The sequence below is a fragment of the Pelobates fuscus genome, chromosome 7 (genome assembly GCF_036172605.1).
Source record: "Pelobates fuscus isolate aPelFus1 chromosome 7, aPelFus1.pri, whole genome shotgun sequence".
Classification (NCBI taxonomy): Eukaryota; Metazoa; Chordata; class Amphibia; order Anura; family Pelobatidae; genus Pelobates; species Pelobates fuscus.
This window is the reverse complement of record NC_086323.1, coordinates 122401957-122424794: the sequence shown is the minus strand read 5'-3', so window position 1 is coordinate 122424794 and position 22838 is coordinate 122401957. Positions and strand designations below refer to the sequence as shown.

General features: G+C 45.1%; 1 protein-coding gene across 1 annotated transcript in view; it reads right to left on the bottom strand.

Annotated features, from left to right (window-relative positions):
* Nucleotides 1–22838, bottom strand: part of LOC134569202 (complement factor H-like) — a 74781-nt gene that overhangs the window by 28384 nt on the left and 23559 nt on the right. The window contains exons 4-6 of the mRNA XM_063428116.1: nucleotides 20477–20659; nucleotides 6646–6843; nucleotides 3692–3871 (exon numbers count right to left, since the gene is read on the bottom strand). Of these exons, the coding sequence (XP_063284186.1) occupies nucleotides 3692–3871; nucleotides 6646–6843; nucleotides 20477–20659 (561 nt within the window). The remainder of the gene's footprint in view (nucleotides 1–3691; nucleotides 3872–6645; nucleotides 6844–20476; nucleotides 20660–22838) is intronic.

Below are 22838 nucleotides of genomic sequence, written 5' to 3'. Positions count from 1 at the left end.
TACCTGGGTTCATCGCCAATATTTTTTTGGCGCTGCATCAGCTACGCCCACGCCCTCCCCCCACTGCCAGCAGGGGAGACCTAATGCGCATGCGCGGCAATTATTATTCAATGCTTTCTTATGGGGAGTCCAGCGACGCTGGAGGTCCTTATGCATAGCGTGAGGACGTCCAGCATCGCTTAGACAACCAAAAGTCGTCTAAGAACCTGAAAGTCCCTCCAGTGGCTTTCTGATAGACGGCCACTAGAGGAGGACTTAACCCTGCAAGGTAATTATTGAAGTTTATAAAAAACTGCAATAATTACCTGCTCAGAGTTAAGGGTGATGGGAGTTGGCACCCAGACCACGTCAATAAGCTGAAGTGGTCTGGGTGCCTACAGTGTCCCTTTAAGGTAAGTTTTAAAAGGGTTAACTTTTTCATGCTTATGGGGAGGTGATGAAATGGACCTAAAGTTTGGGACAGGGGCATACTACAGCATTAGGAATATAGTTTTGTGTTCCTAAAGATTTAGTGTTCCTTTAACTACATTACTATGACTATATAGAATGGATAGATTTAAATACAATAAATTAAAAAGTATTGCATGGGGCGGAGCCAAGCTGCAGAGCAGAGAAGTCGCACGGCACTGCAGCTCCTGCGACTACAAGCCAAAAAACACCCAATCTGAGAGCAAAATCGATCAAAACAACCACAAATCTCAGGCAATAACGGGGGACTCGATATGGGCCGAAAAAACAAAAAGCCGAAGCCCGATGAGCCCAGACTAGGCCTCGATATTGGAGCCATGTGGCGCCAAGCCCGCGGAGCAGCTAGGCCCAAGATGGCCGAATACCCGGAGACTTATTCCGACCTGTCGGACGACCTCTCCCAGGAGGAGGACACATATCCCTCTCCCAGTCCATCGGCAGCCAAAGCCACACCAATAGACCCTGAAAATGCACCAGTCACGACCGCGGTGCTCAAGGCATTACTGGCGGGCCTGCAGACCACGATCCAGGCTGAAATGGCAGGCCTCCGAACGGATCTCCAGGGCATAACCGGGAGACTGAACACTCTGGAGAATACATCCACCAATAATGCCACCGCTATCACAGCTATGCAACAGGAGATATCGAGCTTGCGGGCCACAACAGAGGCCTTTGAGCGGCGGTTCGCCATGATGGAGGACACTAGAAGGGCAACCAACATAAAAGTACGGGGTGTACCTGACGACTTGCCGACTGAAGAACTCCCACATCTCGCGAGGAGGCTCCTAACAGCACTCATGCCCGCACGGCAGGTCAAAACAATGAACCTTGAGGGGGTCCACAGAGTCCCCAAATCGGCCAAAGCCCCACCAACGGCCACCAGGGACGTTATACTCCGCTTCCAACGCAAAGCAGATAGAACCACAACCATGGCGGCAGTCAAGAATCTCCCCCAGTACTCCTTCGAAAATATGTCCCTCTCCTTTTTCTCGGACCTGTCTGGCAGTACCCTGGCATGGAGACGGTCGCTCAAACCCATTACGACGCTACTCCAGCGAAACAACGTACCATACCGGTGGCGCTTCAACCGCTCGCTGCAGGTGTCCCATGGCGGGGTCACCTACGAGATATTCGACCTACAGGGAGCTCAGGACTTGCTACCCACACTGGGATTACCTCCCGATGCTGTACAGCCCACGACAGCCTCCGGGGTCACCAAACCGCGACATACCTGGAACCCAGACGTGGTGAAGAATTTTGTACCAAGAAAACCCGGAATTGGCACCCACACTGACACCCCGGCGTGAAAGACCCAAGATCTGTCCACACAGTAATGAGAGACTTGCTGAGACTGTAAGACCTCACTACTTCGGAACTGGTGTTTCTATGCCTCACTGAACTACTATACTTACCTGTTGATTTAGACTTTATTTTTCATTGTTTATTTTTGTGTTCCTTACTTTCACCTACTCATACTTACCAGCTAATTCCCTGTCTGACACAAATAGGAACGCTTCACTCCAGGCCGGACACCCCGGCCCATGTATTGTCGCCTTAGAAGCCAACTAGGTATCACAAGACACGAATAGTAGACAGGCAGGGTTTAGATACACCCGAGACCCAAATATCGTACCAAACAATGCTAACATACACAGAGGAGAAGGGGAGGGAAGACACCGTCCTCCACAAGGCACTCCCTGGCCCATCACCTCCGGACACCGCTCAATCGACCATAGGGGTGCCCCTTCCACAGTACACACACCCCAAAAGCAGTTCACATTAACGAACCTGAGTATCACCAGGAGCCCTAGGGCCCGCTACAGCCACTAGCAGGGACGTATTTTCGGACCACGCTGGTCATTTTTATGGCTATAATGTTGCCCAGCTATAACAAAGGCATATACATTTTATTTAGATGACATCGCGACAGCGAACCTAATTTAGTTTATTTTAATACACTCCATGAACGTCACATGTGCATCGCTTATTTGCTAAAATCTCCTTGGATGCATGCATTTCTATAGCCACATGCTACGCTCTGATAGGGCGCCACATGGGTTAGTTCCGCGAAAAATATTGCATAGGCACACCTGCCCGAATAGCGGTATGTATAACCACCAGCAAAGCACAACAAAATGATATACCACTATTACCCACTCTCACAGTTATTCATTTGTGTTACACGTTTTTTAGTTTACATCCAGCTAGGGTTACCGAATGTAACTCCCAGAAGTTTACTATGCGCTCAGCCTGTGTATAATATTCCTTCATGTATGCTCATAGTTTGAAATAATATTCATTTATGTATACTCATAGTTTGAGAAAAGAATGTATTTAAGTCATCATAAGAAAAATTTGTGCTCGTACTTAGGCCACTGTTAACTCTATATGCAACGTGTACGCTGTTGTGGCGTTTTTACTTGCAATGTTCCTACCTGCACATCAAAAATAAAGAATTCAAAAAAAAAAAAAAAAGTATTGCATTCACAAAACGTTGCTTGCATTGTGCTATTTTACTTGCATGGCAAAACTGACATAGCAAAGCTTTGGTAAAAATAACAATTCATTATCTTTAGAAATTAGCATTGTCCCATCATCTTTTGAGTTTTCAGCTCACTACAAACATTGATAGTAAAATACATGCATATTACTATATTACTATATTACTATTATCAGCTTAATTTATATTAATATTAAAGGACCACTATAGGCACCCAGACCACTTCAGTTTAATTAAGTGGTCTGGGTGCCAGGTCCAGCTAGGATTAACCCTTTTTAAAAAAAATAAATAAACATAGGCGTTTTCGAGAAACTGCTATGTTTATAAATGGGTTAATCCAGCCTCTAGTGGCCGTCACATTGACAGCCGCTAGAGGGCTTCCACGCTTCTCATTGTGAAAATCACAGTGAGAAGATGCCAGCGTCCGCGTCCATAGTTAAGCATTGATAATGCTTTCCTATGAGACTGGCTGAATGCGCGTGCAGCTCTTGCCGCGCATGCGCATTCAGCCGAAGAGGAGGTGGAGAGGAGGAGGAGAGCTCCCCGCCTGGCGCTGGAAAAAGAGGTAAGTTTAACCCCTTCCTCTCCATCCAGCCCGGCGACTGAGTATGTTTTCCTGGCACTATAGTGGTCCTTTAACAATTTTGTTTTGAATAATAAGGATTTAATGTTTTCTGATAAAACTATTACTATTTATAGCATAAACACACAAATTACACTTACCTGCAAATAAACATTTTGGGTAATCTAACTTTCCATTCACGCAAGTTGCTTGCAGAACATTTTCAGGCACCATTTTTTCATAGCACTCAAAAGTAACTGTTTCGCCATTAGATATTTCACTACTCCTATTTAAATATATATTTTGTTGTTTCATTGTTGATTGTGATAACAAACAAGATCCTAAAAATATAAGCATATAATAGACTTAAAACATACCTCTCAATTTATTAGTGTGTAAGATAGTCTGTTTAAGGATTAACACTAATTGTGATTTATTTCCCCTAAAAAGGATCTGTGACATGTGCTTGTCTAAATATGAGTGTAACTTGACAGCAATATTGTCAAAGATTTCCTGTCATAAAGCCTTCAATCAACCCAAAGTGCAGCACCCCCCATCTTCATCCATGTATAGTGTGTGTAAGCCCCGCCCACCCGCACATGTGTGTTTTGGGATAGTCGGCTATCCGGGTGATGGAAAAAGGAAATCCTCCACCCGGGTAGCAGGTGCGCACAGTTCACATCCGGCCATGTGTGAGCTGTGTCAGCTGCCAGGGCGCCCCTGTTGCCATGGTGCCCCCAATATCTTCATCCGTGTGTGTGTGTGTGTGTGTGTGTGTATATATAGAGGTGTAGTGTTTGTATAGGGAACAGTCATACACACAGTTAGTAATACACACACACACAGGCAGACAGTATCTCACACATAGGCGTGCGCACGGGGTGTGCCGGGTGTGCCTGGGCACACCCTAATCCCCATGGCACGCCTATGTATTAAGTCCTGCAGGAACAGCGTTCCTGCACTTTTATTTGAGCAGGAACGCTGTTCCTGCAGGCACTCAGCTCCCCCTACGTTTCCCCTGTCATGGGGGGGAGGGGGGGGCAAGAGGTGAAGGACCCCCACCCCCCGGTCAAGCGCCGGTCTCCACTCAGCCGCGGCGAGGGAGCTGTGTGCTCTCTGCTTCCTCTCGCCGCGCGCTGTTTGCTGATGCCGGAGCCAGAATATGACGTCATATTCCGGCTCCCAGCTACAGCAGACAGCCCGCGCGGTGAGAGGAAGCAGAGAGCACACAGCTCCCTCGCCGCGGCTGAGTGGAGACCGGCGCTTGACCGACCCACTGGACCCCAGGGACAAGTCCACGCCAGCACTCCAGGTAGGGAGGCTGGGTGGACATTTTTTTATTAAAAAATAATACTTTGTATGTATGTGTCTGTGAGTGATTGTGTCTGTGAATGTATGTATGTGTGTGTATGTGTGAGTGTATCTGTGAGTGAGTGTGTCTGTGAATGTATGTGTGTGTGTGTGTCTGTGAGTGATTGTGTCTGTGAATGTGTGTGTGTGTGTGTGTCTGTGAATGTATATGTGTGTGTGTGAGTGAGTGTGTCTGTGAATGTGTGTGTGTGTCTGTGAGTGATTGTGTCTGTGAATGTGTGTGTGTGTCTGTGAATGTATATGTGTGTGAGTGAGTGTGTATGTGAATGTATGTGTGTGTGTGTCTGTGAGTGATTGTGTCTGTGAATGTGTGTGTGTGTGTGTGTGAATGTGTGTGTGTGTGTGTGTGTGTGTCTGTGAATGTATGTGTGTCTGTGAATGTGTGTATGTGTCTGTAAGTGTGTCGGTGAATGTAGGTGTGTGTGTCTGAGAGTGTGTGTGTCTGAATGTGTCTGTCTGTCTGTGAGTGTGTGTGTGTGTATGGGTGTGTGTCTGTAGGTGTGGGTGTCTGTGAATGTATGTGTGTGCACGCGTATATATGTGTGTGTCTGTGTATGTGTGTCAGTGTGTGTGTGCACGCATATATATATATATACACGTGTATATTATTTTTTTGGGGAGGTGGGAAAAGAGTTCCCACACTTTATTCCCCAGGACTTCACTGGAGATCTCCGGATCTCCCCTGTCGGCTCACGCAGAGTCGGCACTATCAGAGTGCCGGCTCCGCTCTAAGCCTCCATGGGCTGGCGGGGAGATCAAAGATCTACCTCACCAGCCCACAGCAACATGGAGGGAGGCAGTAGAGGACCCGGGGAGCTCTAGACAGCAGCTCCGCCAGGTTCCTCTCACGAGATCTGAGCATTGCCACGGCAACACTCAGATCTCGCGAGAGTTAACTCTAGCCCTGCATGCTAGAGTTCACTCTCCACTGGACCACCAGGGATGGCACATGGCAGCAAGGATCCCCCCTCCCTATATAAGGTAGGGAGGGGGGGTATTTACTAATCTGCCCCCACCTCCACAATCCCTCCAAACATACAGCCCGCACGCTCACACGCACAGTACACTAACCGCACCCTCACAAACACACACAGCACCTTTACAAACACACAACACCCTCACACACAGCACACTAACAGCACCCTCACAAACACACACAAACAGCACCCTAACAAATACACGACACCCACACACATCACACAAACGGCACCATCACACGCACACGCACACATCACACAAACAGCACCCTCACACACACAGCACCCTCACACAGCACAGTAACAGGACCCTAATAAACACACACACAAACACCCTCACCCACATAGCACACTACCAGCACCCTCACACCACCCTCACACAGCACACGAGCAGCACACACATACACAGCAGTGTATGTGTGTGTGTATGTATGTATGTATATATATATATATATATATATATATATATATATTACATATATACACATATACACATGCGCCGTGTGTTTGTGCTTTAGGGTGCACACCCTAATGCAATAGGCTGCGCACGCCTATGCTCTCACACACAGGCAGACAGTCTCTCACACACAGGCAGACAGTTACAGTTTCACACACAGGCAGACAGTCTCACACCTAATATGTTAATCCAACCCTGGTCAGTTTAATGTTTACATTATATGAAAATGCATATTCCTTATCATGGAAGTGCTCTGATATTTTTATACTAATATAAATGTATTTATTTTGTTACAGAATATGACACTTACCAATTTTAATGCATTTAGGATATAAAATCACTCCTCTCTTACACTTTACTCTTAGATGTGTTTGATTAGAAATCTCAAAGCCATAAATACACCTAAATTCCATCTCATCATCATGTTCACTGTAGAGCTTATTGCCAGCTATCCATTTAAAATCTATATTGTTTTCTTTCATGTCTTTTGCATTTGCAGTGCATGGCTCTGAAATAAAGAAAAGAAAACATTAGTTTGACTTTAGTTACATTCTCATGTCTGAGGTTTTGTAATGAATTAATTTATACTACCATCATTTCATTACACAGACTAGTGCTTAGCCCCAAGATAATCTCTCCCTCTACCCTGTGAACATTGAAAAAATAAAATAAAACTTAATTTCTTTCAATTAAAAAACAATCAACTTAATGGTTTAAACTCCTTGCCTGGTGTGACGTGACAAAAGAATCATAGATATGTGCAGTGGTGTATTTTAAAATGGTGATGCCCTAGACATGACAGATCTTGGGTACCCCTAATTTAAATGTACCCGCCCTTTCCTGCCAAGGCCACACCTCTTCCTGTTAACCTACACACATTTTGACTGACACACACATGCATGGACCAGCACACACTCTCAGATACACTGACATACGCACACAATCAGTTGACACAATCTGACACACACACTCATTTAGACACACACTGACAGATGCATACACTTACTGACAGACACGCACAATCACTCAGACACATTCATTGGACACACTCACACACTCACTCACTTCCTCACATTCACTGACAAACACAGTCAGATTCATTGACACACACATTTCCCCCCAACACTCACAATTATTATTATTATTGTAGAAATTTCTTTAAATTTAAATCCACCCAGCCTCCCTACTTTTGGGATACCTGGGTGGATTTGTCACCTGGCGACCGGACGTGCAGGTGGGCGGGCGCTCTAGGTTTTCAGCGAGGGAGCTGTGATCTCTCTGCTCAGCTCCCTCACGCCGCAAAGTGATGCTGGGAGCCGGACTGCAGGTCACGCGACGGAGCTGAGCAGAGAGAGGTCAGGGGAAAGTGCTCCTTCGCCGCACCCTCCCACACACACAGCACCCTCCCACACATATACAGCACACTCTCTATTTATTATATAAATTTACCCTCAGTGAGTTGACAAAGACAATTAGAAACATAGAATGTGACAGCAGATAAGAACACCCTCACACACACACTGCACCCCTCACATACATGCTGCACCCTTCACACATACACACAGCACACCCAACCCACTGCGCCCCTCACACATACATTACGTCCAAACAAATAAAATATACACTCTGAATCCTCTACACACACACGATCTCCTAAACACACTCTGGGTCCTTTACACACTAGATCTCCTACACACACACACACACACACACTACATTCCTGACATACAAGCTCTGGATCCCCTATGCGCACACTACATTCCTTGTAAGCAAACACATACAACATTCTCTACAACCCCTACACACACTACGTCACCTATATACACACACACACACTACAGCCCGTATGCACACACTCGCTACATCCCCTATACACACTATGCCCCTATACACACACACTCTACAGCCCCTGGCCACACATATTACACCACAAACACTAATGAAAATCAACCTTGTCCTCTCCTTTACACAATACCATACCACAATCAGCTCACTCTACACACGCAATCCCACAAGCAGACTCCAAACACATGCACCATACGCTTTCCTAGCCCTTTTGTCCTCTGGTATCCCACTTATGGAGACACCAGAGACAAGTTAAAAGCAAACACAGCGCAAGCAGGTTATTAAATTTGCTTGCGCTAGGCAGGACAAATACAGGGCCTTTTTCTCATGCAAAAGCTCTTCTGCGGGACTCTGCGCATTGAACCAACATGCTCACTTTGAGAGGGAGCGTGCTTGTCATTAGTCATGACAAAACACACCCTTAGTCATAACAAAAAACACCCTTGAAAAAAGAGAGAGAGAGAGACACACTGACTCCCAGATGCCTACTCAGGCACAAATAGCCACATGGATGCAATAGGAGGGAAAGCAACATTGTACCTTCAACCCTGCTCCCTCTTATGCTGTGCGACCACCGCCTCTTCCTCCAAACTGGACACGTCACTCGCATGACCTTCATTCCATGTGGGGTCTAGGACCTCATCTTCCACCCACTCCTCAGCCCTGCCCTCCTTGCCGGTCTGGCACCTGTGTTTTGTCATCATCAGAGACGTGCTGCGGTGGTCCTTGCATGTCCACATCCTGACACATAAGTAGTTGTGCATCAGTGCACTCAATTTCTTCCACTTTTGGGGCAGGGCTAGGTGGTTGGCCCACGGAAAAGTCCACCAGCAAAGTCATCAAAAAGCATAAGAGACTGCTGCATGACTTGTGGCTCAGACTGCTTGGCTGATTTGCAAGGGTTTGAGGTGAAAGACAGGTGGCCATGGGCTGCAGGTGCCAACTCTGAGCTTTCAGTAGGGGACCGGGTGGGAGACAATGTGCAGGAACTGGAGGCACTGTCAGCCATCCAATCTACTATCGCCTGTACTTGTTCTGGCCTCACCATTCGTAGTGCGGCATTCAGCCCTACCAAATAACGCTGAAGGTTCTGTCGTGTACTCGCACATGAGGAAGGTGTTTCACTTGTGCGTGTAGCTGGCACAGATCGACCACGTCCTCTCCTTGCAACGGGAGCTCCACCAACACCAGCAGCACCACGACCAGGGCCACGTCCCTTATTTGACGCTCTCCTCATTCTTACAGTTCACCCACCCACCAAACTAACAGATGTTTTATGTCAGGCGACAATGTAACCGCCAATAGTCAATTTTTGTATTTTTATTTTTATTTATTGGACTGCAAGAAATGCACCGCAGGCCGCAAATGTACTATTAAGCACCCAAAAAATTGAATTTCTGAAAGTGCGATGTAACCACAGTATTTGATGCTTCTATTCGACTCTCAGATATGAAGTGCAGGCACCAAATTGACTTTTTAGCACCTAAAGAATTAGAATTTTTTAAAAGTGCTATGTCACAGCAGTATTTGACAGTTCTATTTGACTCTCAGATATGAAGTGCACACACCAAATGTACTATTTAGCATCTAAAGCATTTGAATTTTTAAAACTGCAATGTAAGCACAATATTTGATGGTTCTATTTGACTCTCAGATATGAAGAGCACGCCCCAAATTTACTATTTAGCAGATTAGCACCAAAACAATTAGAATTTTTACAAGTACGCTGTAACTGCAGTATTTGACGCTTCTCTTTGACTCTCAGATATGAAGTGCACACCCCAAATGTACTATTAAGCACCCAAAAAAATTGACTTTTTAAAACTCCGATGTAACCGCAGTATTTGACGCTTCTATTTGACTCTCAGATATGAAGTGCATCCCATTAATGTACTAGTTTGCAGAATTATTTCCTAATCTGTCCCTGAAAGCGGCAGCATCCTCTCCCTACACTAATAAGAGCTCATGTGCGTGCGGCGCTACGCGACTCCAGCTTATATATATATATATATATATATATATATATATATAGAGCCTGGGTCACATGCTGCACTGGCCAATCACAGCCATGCCATTAGTAGGCATGGCTGCGATGGCTTTTAAGGGCACACGAGTTAAACGCTTGTTGATTGGCTGCCCTGTAGCCTTTCAAAACGCGCCATTAAATCTGAACTCCAACCCGAACATACAGTGATATGTCCGTGTTCGGGACCAGTGTCCAAAAAACTTAATGTTCGATACGAACCCGAACTTTACAGTCCATGTTCGCTCAACTCTTGCCTTAGCAACTGCTGATTGAAATTACACATTGTTGCCTAGTTTGTTGTCTATAACAATTCTCCTTCTCATGTGTTGTTTTCCCTAATTCACTACTATTCAGGCTGCAAGTTGCTTGTGCATTATTTACCCCGCAGAGCATAACTTTGCATTTATCTATATTCAGATTCATTTTCAGTTTGAGTGCCCAGTCCCCCAATCTATCTAAATTGCTCTACAGCAAAGTAATATTCTGCTCACATACACACAGAGATTTGTGTCATCTGCAAACACTGAAACATGACTTTCCTTTCATATTCCAAGATAATTTGTAAATATGTTGAACAGAAGTGGTCCAGAACAAATACCTGAGGGACACCATCAATGGTGGATCCACAGCCTGGTCTCGGGAGGGGCACTTGTAGATTATTTAAATAAATAATCCATGCACAATAACCACTACAGCTCTGTGTAGTGGTTATGGTGCCAGGAGTGCCAGGACCCCCCCCCCCCAAAGTAAGTAGTCAAACCATAAGAACAGTTTAACAACTTACCTGGGGTCTGCTGGAATATGGCGCTGTAGTAGGGCATAGTAGCAGTGGTGTGTGAGAGTGCTGCAATGTGTGAAGGTGCAGTGTATGTGAAAGGTTCAGTGTGTGTGTGTGTGGGGCAATGTGTATGTGTGTGGGGCTTTGTGTGTATGGGTGGGCAGTGTATGTGTATGGTGGGCAATGTGTGTATGGGTGGGCAGTGTATGTGTATGGTGGGCAATGTGTGTATTGGGGGCAGTGTATATGTGTGTGGGGCAATGTGTGTATGGGTGGGCAGCGTATATGTATGGGGCAGTGTATGTGTGTGTGTGTAGCAATGTGTGTGTATGGTGGCAGTGTGTGTGGGTGGGCAGTGTATATGTGTGTGTGTGTATGGGGAGGCAATGTGTGTGTGGGGGGGCAGTGTATGTGTGTGTGTGGGAGGCAGTGTGTGTATGGGGGGGAAATGAGTGTATGGGGCAGTGTGTGAAGTCCTGGGTCCTCTCTCCCTCCCTGCCCTGCCGGCTGCCAGCACGGTTCCTGCGGACCGGGGAGGGAGATTTTTGATCTGCCCTCCGGTCCGTGAAGGCACATTGCAGGGCTAGCGGTTGGACAGTGTTAGCCCTACATTAGCCAGCAGGGAGAACCTGTGTGGGGGGTGGGGGGGAGGGGATTGCCCAGTTGCCCAGTTGCCCAGTTGCCCCCCCTTCCAAGGGTCCACCAGTGGACACCATTTACAACATTTGTTCAGATTGTATGTAGTACTCAAGAATAAGAATTTTAATTTAGACCAATTTCTTTTAGTTTGAAAACGAACATATTGTGTGGAAAAGTAAAGAACACCTTGACAAAATCCAAGTCGATCACATTCAATCAAAACTCTCTATTTCTACTTCATTTGACATGACCGGTTTCAGAAAAACATGCAGATTTTTGCTAATAACCACGTTCTTCCCAATGAATTCCTGAAATGTACCCCTTAATAACCATTCAAATACGTTCCCAGCCACAGAAGTTAAAGGACCACTATAGTACCAGGAAAACAAACTCGTTTGTGTCCCCCCCCCCACCCTCAAGGTCCCACTCCCACCAGGCTGAAGGGGGAGGAAGGGGTTAAATTCTTACCGTTCAGGGGCGGGGCCTGACAGCTAAGATGGCCAGTCGCACATTTTAGGAGCTCCTGCAACTCCGGGCAAAAAAGCGATGTGCCATTATGACAGTCGGTAACAAGCGGCAAATGGTGACCGGGAGCAGGTGCAGAACCGCATCCTGCTTACAGTGATACACGCCCGGCACGCATGCACCGAGGAAAAACTTAAACCGGCCATGCGGCCTAAACTAGTGCTGAACCTGGGGCCCGGGGTAGACGGCCGACTTCCTGGCACGGGACGCGCTCCTATCCAACAGCCCATCGCAGCCCTGCTGCCCCCCCCTATGGACCGGTGGGGGACATCCCGGTCCTCGCTGGGGACGATTACCCCCATAATCACGCCTGAACAAGCAACAAAATCGCCAACCAAGCGAAACTTACAAGGCCCGGCCAAGATGGCGGTGAGGCCTAAGACCGAGCACCCACGCATCGCACCACCAAGCACACAAGGGACCTCATAGACCTGCTACACACTCATTTCTGGGCAAAGCTTGAAGAAAACCCTACCGGCTGGTGATGAGGGAGGTGGTGGCGTGGATCCGCCCGTCCACCCAGCGCACCCTGCAATGGAATCTCCCTCATAACTTCAGGGCGGCCTCCAAACGGAATAGAAGCCCAAACAGGTGGGAAACGGCGCCGGACCCCTCAAACGCTGAAACCCCTGAGTCCGCATCACAGAAGAAGACCCGACCTACCCCTCACTCAGCGGTCCCAGAAAAAAAGGATAAGCGACACACCAACCTGCATACTGCCACCCACAAAGCTCGACCAACACTCAAGCGCACAGGAGGAGGGATAAAAGCACCAGGATATCGACCACAGACAGCCCGTGCGTACACCAACATACCTGCACGGAGAGTAGCCACCGGACGGCAAACAACGATGCGCACCACTACTGTGACATGCCCTCACTACTTCTCTGCCAGCTCAGAGACACTGCGACACCTGAAGGATCACCCAGCGAGCTATGGTCTAAATACCACTCTGGTCCAGACCATGTCAGCTATAAAGCAGCAACGGCAGCGTGATCACCCTGGGAGACACACTCTCACCGAGGTGCCGAGCGGAACTCTGACTACACTGAGAGGCCTACCTCACCGATCCGTTGTGAGCCGGGACAGTCAACAGCGCTTACCCTGGTCATGGGACTCTATCTGCCCCCTAGAGGGCATAGGCTGAGCAGGGGTCCACTGGTCATACCCTGACCCTCGGAGGAGAACATGCAAATCTCACACGTGAGGGACGCTATCCTGCCTTTTCTACATTGTTAGACTTTTCTTTTTAGTTCTCTCACTTTAGCTTTCTTAAGGGTAGCAGGTACAAGTCTATCTTATTCATGTAACACACCGTGTTTTCTAGTGCATACGCTCTCTCACCTAGCATCTACACACATGAGCTGTTAGATAAGATGTTACTCCATAAATGAAGTTGTAAACCATGTTATATGAGCAGCACCCTTTTTATATGTCTCAATCTACCTGCCAAATTGATAGCCAAGGCAGTGTCTTACACTGATGAAAGTCAGTACACTGCGGTATCCCGTTGATTATAATTTACCACTGGTCTCTGGCCCGCTCATGCATTAATTAGTCCCACCAATCTCACTGCCACTGAGCTGATCTTGTGTAATAAAATAAAGCTCTAGCCTGAGTATTACTCCCAGGACGCTCAATCAGACCATCAAGCAAACTACTCAACACGTCTAGCATATCAAGTTTATTAATCTCTTAGTAGGTCAACTTCATGTTATAGCGTGGTTACTACATACTGCGATCTACTGAGGTCACAAAGTTAATTAATTTTATGTTATGGCATGTTCACTACTTACTATAACCCACGGGTACCTCATAGCTAGTAAACTTCATGTTGTGGCATGTATATTACTTACTATACTCTGCTAATCTTATTATTAATTATCCTATGTTAAGGATCCAAGGCGACGTTAATGCATAATGGTGTAAACGTTAATAGTTAATAATTAATCTTACGTGAGACTAAGCTTGAATTATCTTACTCTATAGTTTAAAATTATATCTCCTGTTTTGACATAACTGTTACTACTCTGATATTAATATAAAAATGTGCTGTCAAAAAAAAAAAAAAAAATATTCTTACCTTTCTCCAGAGCCGGGCTCCCTCGGCGCTGGGGACTCTCCTCCCTCTTCCGACGTCATCTGCCAAATGCACATGCGCGGCATTCAATCAGTCTATGGACAGCAGCGTCTACTCACTGTGAAAATCACAGGGGGAGGGGAGAAATTGCCTCAGGGGGAGGGGGGGTTTACAGCTGCAGGGTTATCCCTAGATGGAACTGGCACCCAGACCACTTCATTGAGCTGAAGTGGTCTGGGTGCCTATAGTGGTCCTTTAAGTTCACATGTCTATAATTTCTGGACATAACTTTTCAGAAATACATAAATCCTGTCGAAATGAAGCCCTTCATGAATGTTAATGGGAATCCTGTGGAGAAGACAGTATCACACTAACTGAGACATGCTGTATTAACACTTGAGGCAGCTTTTTTATTGTGCTCCTATTAAAAGTTAGTGTAATTTTCAGAGCATTGCTGTATAACAATAAGTTGTAAAGGATAATCTGCACTAGAAAGTGCTTCTGTTTTGTGCTTCCTTTTAAATATGTGAGGAATATATGAAGTTAAATATTTCCTGTGCTCTTAAAGTGGTACCACCTATTTTCATACATGGAGCATTTGACAGAGAGCTAGTACAAAACGCTCTTCCAAGTGTGAGTACGACTTCACAAAGTTTACTTTAGTGATTATGTATTTGTAGTGTTAAGCTATACAGTTTGATTTGTGCTGTTTTTTGTTTTATATGTATATTGTAAAGATACAATTCTTAAAGTGCTTGTGTATCACTATTGGGTGTGAATTACATAAGTATGAAGCAGCTTAATGGTACACTGATTACATATTTTGTTTATTTAATTATATACACATAATTACTTTGTACAGGATGGAAGTGTGTATAGTTGTATATACTTGCACTACATAACAGAGATTGATCATTGGTGGTTTAAAGTGATAGGGGATGATGATCATTGGTGGTTTAAAGTGACAGGGTACGATATCTGGATTAGTACAGTAGCATTATTGGTCAGGGAGTGATATGCTGAATTTTTCCTGAAGTTTATTTGATATATATACACACAGGGCCGCCATCAGGGGGTGACAACCATGACGGTTGTCACGGGCCCGGCGGCTCTGGGGGGCCCGGACTGCTCTGGCACTTTCCCTTTCTGCACACATAGATAGCGAATATCGCTATCTATGTGTGCAGCCGCGGGCCCCCGGCTCCCTGTTACCACAGAGGGGGCCCAGCACACTGCCTGTTCTCCTCTCTTCTCTCTTCTAATAACTCTCGCGAGACCCGGTTGCCATGGCAACGCTCCGCGGGTCTCGCGAGAGTTATTAGAAGAGAGAAGAGAGGAGAACAGGCAGTGTGCTGGGCCCCCTCTGTGGTAACAGGGAGCCGGGGGGGGGGGGCACCGGACCACCAGGGATGGAATCTCCCCCTCCCTGGACCAGGTAAGCAGGGAGGGGGGAATAACATTTAAATTAAATTATTTTTTTTTAAATGTGAAGATGCCCCTTCCTCCCCCTCCCCCTTCCCCTCCCCCCCCAGATTGCACATTTACACACAAACACTACATACACTGACACAACACACACACTACATACACCAACACAACACACACTGCCTACACTGACACAACACACACTGCATACACTAACACAACACCCACTGCATACACTAACACACACTCTGCATACACTAACACAGCAAGCACTGCATACACTAACACAGCAAGCACTGCATACACTGACACAACACACACTGCTTACACTGACACAACACACACTGCATACACTGACAAAACACACACTGCATACACTGACAAAACACACACTGCATACACTAACACAACACACACTGCATACACTAACACAACACACACTGCATACACTGACACAACACACACTCTGCATACACTGACACAACACACACACTGACACAACACACACTGCATACACTGACACAACACACACTGCATACACTGACACAACACACACTGCATACACTGACACAACACACACTGCATACACTGACACAACACACTGCATACACTGACACAACACACACTGCATACACTGACAAAACACACACTGCATACACTGACACAACACACACTGCATACACTAACACAACACACACTGCATGCACTGACAAAACACACACTGCATACACTGACACAACACACACTGCATACACTGACACAACACACACTGCATACACTGACACAACACACACTCTGCATACACTGACACAGCACACACACTGACACAACACACACTGCATACACTGACACAACACACACTGCATACACTAACACAACACACACTGCATACACTGACACAACACACAAACTGACACAACACACACTGCATACACTGACAAAACACACACTGCATACACTGACACAACACACACTGCATACACAAATACACTAATATAATACACTCTGCATTCACTACACATTAACACACACCCTGCATTCACTACAAATTTACACACACACTACATTCATTACACTGACACACTCTGCATTCACTACACCCTAACACACACTCTGCATTTATTACACACTAACACACACTCTGCATTTATTACACACTAACACACACTCTGCATTCACTAAACTATGCACACACTCTGGATTCACTATACTGACACACACACTCTGCATTCACTACACTAACATACACTCTGCATTAACTGTACACACAGCATCCACTACACAAACATCCTGTATTCACAGTACACACACTACATCCACCACAAATTGAAAGTCTGCATTCACTATACACAGACATTGCGTCTAATACACACACTACATCCACTACAGACACTGCATCCGCTAAACACATTTCATCTAGTGCATACAAACACTACATCCACTACACAAACACACACTACATCACTGTACACACACTACATCCACTACTCAAACACTCTCTGCATTCACTACACATTAACACTCTGCATCCGCTACACACTAACACACACTCTGCATCCGCTACACACTAACACACACTTTGCATCCGCTACACATTAACACACTCTCTGCATTCAATACACATTTACACACACTCTGCATTCAATACACATTTACACACACTCTGCATTCACTGCACTAACACACACACTACATTCATTACACACTAACACACACTCTGCATTCACTACACACTAACACACACTCTGCATTCATTACACACTAACACACACTCTGCATTCATTACACACTAACACACACTCTGCATTCATTACACACTAACACACACTCTGCATTCATTACACACTAACACACACTCTGCATTCATTACACACTAACACACACTCTGCATTCATTACACACTAACACACACTCTGCATTCACTAAACTATGCACACACTCTGGATTCACTATACCGACACACACTCTGCATTAACTGTAAACACAGCATCCACTACACAAACATCCTGTATTCACAGTACACACACTACATCCACCACAAATTGAAACACTCTGCATTCACTATACACAGACACTGCGCCTAATACACACACTACAGACACTGCATCCACTAAACACATTTCATCTAGTACATACAAACACTACATCCACTACACAAACACACACTAAATCACTGTACACACACTACATCCACTACTCAAACACACTCTGCGTTCACTATACACACTGCATCCGCTACACAAACACACACTCTGCATTCACTGCACAAACAGTATCTAATACACACAAACACTACATCCATTACACACATTCTAATTCACTTCCACTATACACACCACATTCAGTCCTGCATCATTGTCAGCGGACTAGGTAGGGCGTGGGCGGGCCCGGGAGGGAGCGGGCGGGGGGGCCCCAGACTTTGTGCTTTGTCAGGGGCCCCAAAATTTCTGATGGCAGCCCATACACCAATATATGCTTAAAATACCTGAGAGAATGAATTGGTTTAACCATGGCAAGCCTTCTAAATGTATGGATTGTGCACCATTTAGTGGTGTTATCTTTGCAAAATGTTTTTATTCTGCAAGTATTGCAGACTGTGGTTTTCTGTTAGTTTTGAGGTTTTGAATTCTCAGTGAATGGAATGATGTAGAATGGTATAAAATTAAAGAAACACTAGAGGCACTGTACACACAATACATGTGTTCCACTCTCTTAAAGAGGTAGAGCACAGTTAAGAAAGTAATATAAAAATGCTCTGACCTTTATTTACTAGTGCTACTATAACCCTTCAAAGTTAATACCGTTAGTATAGGAACCAACACAAATCTGTTGCACACAAGCACTATTGTTTTTAATTATTTCATGTGTGTGTTCTTGTAATAAATAAAGATCCAAGAGTTGTTATAACACTTTCCTCAGTCTGTTCTACCTTTTTAATAGAGTGGAACACCTCTACTGTGGGTCTTGTGCTACTGGTAAAGATTGTAATTGTAGAAGAGTACCACCACTCTAGGGGAGAGCAAGATTTACTTTGTTTCTGCACTTCCTTATTTCACTATAGGCACTGTAACCGGTTTATTTAGTTGAAGTAGTTTTGGTATTTGAATACCCTGGAGCCATCCTACTGTTCAGTGTTAAACCATTTCTAATGGTCTAACGCTAAATGAGAATACCATGCAGGCCATCCCCTCTATGCTGCTTGGACTAATGGGAAAGCAAGGTGTGGATGTGTTGGCTGAAAATGTTAACTAACTGCTTTCAACCTAGCTCTGCTTCTCATTGTTGGTATGAATTGGTATGAGTAAGAAAGTGTGTAATCTTTACCTTAGTCATATCTCCAGTGGGGGTTGGGCTGTGGGTAGATCCTTAGTTATCGTTACACTCCTCAAAAATCGTTTAAGACTGAATGGAGAGATGGCGCCAGGGTACTCCAGGCAATGAGATTAAGTGGTTCTAGTGTTTAGAGTGTCCCTTTAATAACCACCTTACTCCCAGCTCAGCACCATTAACTAACATTAAGTATAACTTGGATATAAGAGGGAATACAATGCTTTCTGCAAAAGGGTTAAACATTAAGCCTTTTTCCCCCTTTCTGAATGCTCCCATGATTATATTGTTTTGCTTTTTCCCACTTCTATCCTGTATACATATACTTCCAGTGCTGTAGATTCTTAGACATTTCAAAACCAGGGACGTGTCTTACACGAGGCAAACAAGGCATCTGCCTTGGGCGGCACTTTGCATGGGGCGGCAAAAAAAGCCGCACCAAACACCCAGGCAGATCCCTTGTTTGCCTCGTATCCTAGGGGGCTCAGCAGCTGGCCACTTTTGAGGAGCATACTCACCTGAGCTCTCCCTGCTCAGCTCCCTCCGCGCTGCTTAATAAAGCCGGGAGACGGAATATGACGTCACTCCGGCTCCCGGCATCACTAAGCGGCGCACGAGGGAGCTGAGTAGGAAGATTAAAGTTCCCTCGCCGCCTACTCTGCCTGTCCGCCCCCTGCCTGCCCGACCAGCAGACCCACTGGAAAGGTAAGTAATCCACTCCAGCTCTCCCAGGGAAGCTGGGTGGATTTAAAATAAAAGTTTAAAAATAATAATTTGTGAGTGTGTGTGTCTAACTGAATGTGTGTGTCTAAGTCAATGTGTGTGTGTGTCTGTGAATGTGAGTGGATGTGTGTCTGTGAGTGAATGTAAGTGTGTGTGTCTGTCAGTGAATGTGTGTGTGTTGGTCAGTGAGTACGTGTGTCTGTCAGTAAGTGCATCTGTCAGTGAGAGTGTGTCGGTCAGTGAGTGTGTCTGTCAGTGTGTGTCTGAGTAATAGTGTGTGTCTGAGTAATAGTGTGTGTCTGTCTATCAGTGTGTCAAATCAGTGAGTGTGTGTGCATGTCATTGTTTGTCAGTGTATATGAGAGTGTGTGTCGGTCAAAGAGTGTGTGCGTCTGTCAGAGAGTGAGCGTTTGTCAGTCAAAGTGCGGCCTTGACAGGAAGGGGTGGGGACAATTTAAATTAGGGGGGGGGGTGCCCGAGCCCCGTTGCCTAGGGCAGCACAAATCCTAAATACATCACTGTTCAAAACAATACAGTTATCAAATGTTGCCCTTTTTCATTGCAGTTCAGTCATTGTCCTTTAAAACGTTTAACCCCTTAAGGACACATGACGTGTCTGACACGTCATGATTCCCTTTTATTCCAGAAGTTTGGTCCTTAAGGGGTTAAAGACTTAGGAATATTATAACTACTTTATAAAATATGAAATGAATGAGAATTTAATTTGCTGCTTAGCAATGATGACAATCAACTAGAAGTCAAATCACACTTACCTAGACAGACTGGTGGGTCTCCCCATACTCCATTCTCACATCTAACCGATGTTTCTCCTTCAGTTTTATAAAAATTTGGACACTTATACTGCATAGTATATCCTGATTTATAATAATTTTGTTTCGGTCCTAAATAGTCTCCATATTGTACAACAGGGGCTGGGCCGCAGGGCTCTCCTATTTCTAAAATAGAAAAACAATAAAAATGATAAAACAGATATACATAACAGATAAGATAAACATTAATTTAGAGCAAATTTGGAGACAAATAAACCGCAATTAAGAAGGAAATGAATGTATTCTAGAGAGTCATCTGTAATCATGTTTTCGACTCTACCTGTTAGCACACCTTGCTTGAATTGAGAATTGATGATTCACTAAGAAAAACAGAGACCTTTCTTCACCTGCCCAACAGCATGTTCACTCTGACAGCTAATTTAGCGAACACCTATAGTGTTAGAATTTAACATAACTTCTATGTTATTGGTCTGGGGTGTATTCGGACAATTCATCACTTCATGAGTATTTATTTCTGGGTTAGAATAATGACAACAGATGGACCTATTACTGCCACAAAAAAAATCATCAATCTCTGAAGCCATAATTCCTCCTACCCCTCCCTAATATGTAAAACAACCATTATAAACTTTTAACTTTATTATTATTATTATTATTGTAACATTTATAAAGCTAAAACAAATTATGTAGTGATGTTCAATGGGGACTATATTAACCAGAAACTAGTCAGTGATTATACATGTTACTTCTTTCACATGTGTGGAGATCATCATTCACTGTATAGTCAACCTCATATGTTGTTCAACAAGGTTATATATAAAGCAGCAAAACGTAGGTAACGTTTTTTTTTTCCAAATGGGAAGCTATTTTATTTTTGACCCACAGCCGTAGGGTTAGACATACCTTTTGTCTGTGCCGTTCAGGACTGGCTCAACTGTTACGTGAACTAGGCATTCCCCAAGGGCGCCAACCTTCTGGGGACGCCCACATGATATTTCCTGGTGGGCTCCCCATATCCTGGGATCAAGCACTGGGCGAGGGGCTCAAGAGCCACCCTCCACCCCCCAGTGCCAGGCCGACTATCCACGTGCCTGATAATGAGGATCCCTGTCACGGGGGCCGAAATAATGGCCATTTGGCCACCTCAGGGTGCCCCTGAAACTGTCCTTCGGTATGGCAGATTAGGCACCTGCTTACCCTGATTGCAGGTGTCTGCTCTGCCAATGAATGCTGGAGGAGAGGAGGCAGGCGACGGCAGTGAGGGCGGCGAGGTAGGCTCTTCTTGCGGCTCCACACTCCTCCCTCGGGCGCACTCTGTGATGCCGGGAGCCGGAATATGATGCCATTCCAGCCCCAGCATACTAAACTGGGCGCTGGAGGAGGGAGGGTCCCCACACTGGACCCCATGGACGTAGGGAGGCTGGGTGTCTGAGTCTGTGTGTCAGTGAGTATGCAAGTGTTTGACTGTATTTGGCTGTCAGTTAGTGTGTTTGTGTGTGTCTGTCAGTGAGTGAGTGTATGTATGTCAGTGAGTGTCTGCCTTTGTGAGTCTCAGTCAGTGAGTGTGTGAGTGTTTGACTGTCAATGTGTGTGTCTGTCAGTGAGTGTCTGCCTGTGTGTGTGTCAGTGATTGAGTGAGTGAATGTATGTCAGTGAGTGTCTGTGTGTGTCATTGAGTGTATGTCTGTCATTGAGTGTCTGTGTGTCTGTAAGTGAGTGTGTGTGTCTGTCAGTGAGTGAAGGATATGAGGGGGCGGCAAATTAGATCTTTGCCTAAGACGGTAGAAATCCTTGCACGGTCTCTGGTGCCGTTGTCACTATTTTATATGAGTCGCAAGTATTAATGTTGTGGCTCATAAGGTGAAAGATACGGATTTAAGGGCTTCAGGAACAATCTGGCAGAAAAATATATTTACCTTCAATATTTAATACATAATATATTTACCTTACCAAGGTGGGTTGAGTGCTTGGTTAAGTCTGGTCTTAGCATAGTTATCTATTTTAAAAAAAAAAAAAACATTTTGTCATGCTCTGGATTTTGATGCGTAAGTCTTTTGGCTCTCTCACTGTTAATTTGGGCACTCAGGCTCAAAAAGGTTCACCATCACTGCTCTAGGATATGGTTAGGAGTAGGTTAAGGTTAGGAAGATTTTAGCATTAGACTGTGTAGGCATGTCCAAAGGACCAGGTGGGAGAGTGTCGCAAAAGAAAAAATAAAGATTTTTTTTTCAGGAGTGCATTTCAATTAAAATATAAAAAAGCACATTTACATCTTTGAGATAAGTGTGTTCAAGGAATACATTGTGTATCTATTACTTTAATGTCTAATTCTGCTATTTTTCTT